This window comes from Perkinsus marinus (assembly GCF_000006405.1).
Source record: "Perkinsus marinus ATCC 50983 genomic scaffold scf_1104296955172, whole genome shotgun sequence".
In the NCBI taxonomy this organism is placed as follows: domain Eukaryota; phylum Perkinsozoa; order Perkinsida; family Perkinsidae; genus Perkinsus; species Perkinsus marinus.
The window spans coordinates 1-1,085 of record NW_003207878.1 but is presented as its reverse complement, the minus strand read 5'-3'; the positions used below and the strand labels follow the sequence as shown (position 1 = coordinate 1,085).

At 46.5% G+C, this 1,085-nt stretch overlaps 1 protein-coding gene across 1 annotated transcript; it reads right to left on the bottom strand.

Annotated features, from left to right (window-relative positions):
• Window positions 1-578: 578 nt before the first annotated feature.
• Pmar_PMAR004428 (histone 2B variant 2, putative) lies at window positions 579-917 on the bottom strand (the record flags this gene model as incomplete). Its single annotated transcript, XM_002775933.1, has 1 exon — window positions 579-917. The coding sequence occupies one exon, from the start codon at window positions 915-917 to the stop codon at window positions 579-581; it is 339 nt and encodes a 112-aa protein (XP_002775979.1).
• Between the last annotated feature and the right edge of the window lie 168 nt (window positions 918-1,085).

Genomic DNA, 1,085 nt, shown 5'->3' with positions numbered 1-1,085 from the left:
GGCTTTCTAGCGGTCTTCTTCGTGGTGGTCTTCTTGGTGGTGGTCTTCTTCGTGGTGGTCTTTTTAGTAGAGGCTTTCTTCGTGGAAGCCTTCTTTTTCAAAGTTGTTGGTTTGGATTTCTTCGCAACCGCGGGTTTCTTCGCGGCAACCCTCTGCCCAGCAGCAAGCTTGTATGACGCCTTCGCTTGAGAGACATGGCCAGAATCTACGAGAGCTTTGAGAGCCTTGTTCAAAGCAGCCTTGTTCTCGACACCAAAGTTTTGCTTAATGAAGCTGAGTATGGCCTGGCGACTCATTTTCTGGAACCCCTTGCATGTGGTGAGGGCCTGCTTGACCATAGCAGAATAGTTGGGATGAGCTCCAGATTTAATGCTAGTTTTGACAGTCATCGCGGAATGCTAATTGACGTTAGAGTGCTTAACGAACCCGAGTCTTCGAAGAAACTACCGAATGCATGTTCTGAAACAAATATGGTAAAACAGCGAAAAACACCTGATTGAGAAACGACAAACTCCTGCACACGGTTAGAAAGATGGCGTTGAGAAACGCCTTGAAATGGTCACAACTGCCAGCGGACCTTAGGCGGAAGTGAACTTGGTCACTGCTTTGGTTCCCTCGCTAACGGCGTGCTTAGCGAGTTCACCTGGAAGAACCAGGCGGATCGCAGTCTGAATCTCGCGGCTAGACAGAGTTCCTTTATTGCTATACTTGCAAAGTCGCCCAGCCTCGGAGACTATTCGGTCGAAGGTGTCGCTCACCAAGGAGTTCATGATCATCATGCTCTTCTTGGATATACCAGTCTTAGGATGCACTTGCTTCAACACCTTGAAAATATAGCTGTTGAAAGTCTCCTTCCTACCAGCTCTGCGCTTTCTATCGGTAGCAGGCTTAGTTGCGGTAGTGGTTTTCGGAGCCATGTTAAACTGAGAGTATTTTACTTGCGGGATAGTTTAAAAGTATCTCAGCAACGCCTCGTACTCTCCAGACGGTTCTGATGCAAATAACGCAAAAAATTCACTCTTGTAATATTGTGATTTCGAATTTTCCTCTTGAAATACTCGAGTATCAAACTTACATTGCTAAGT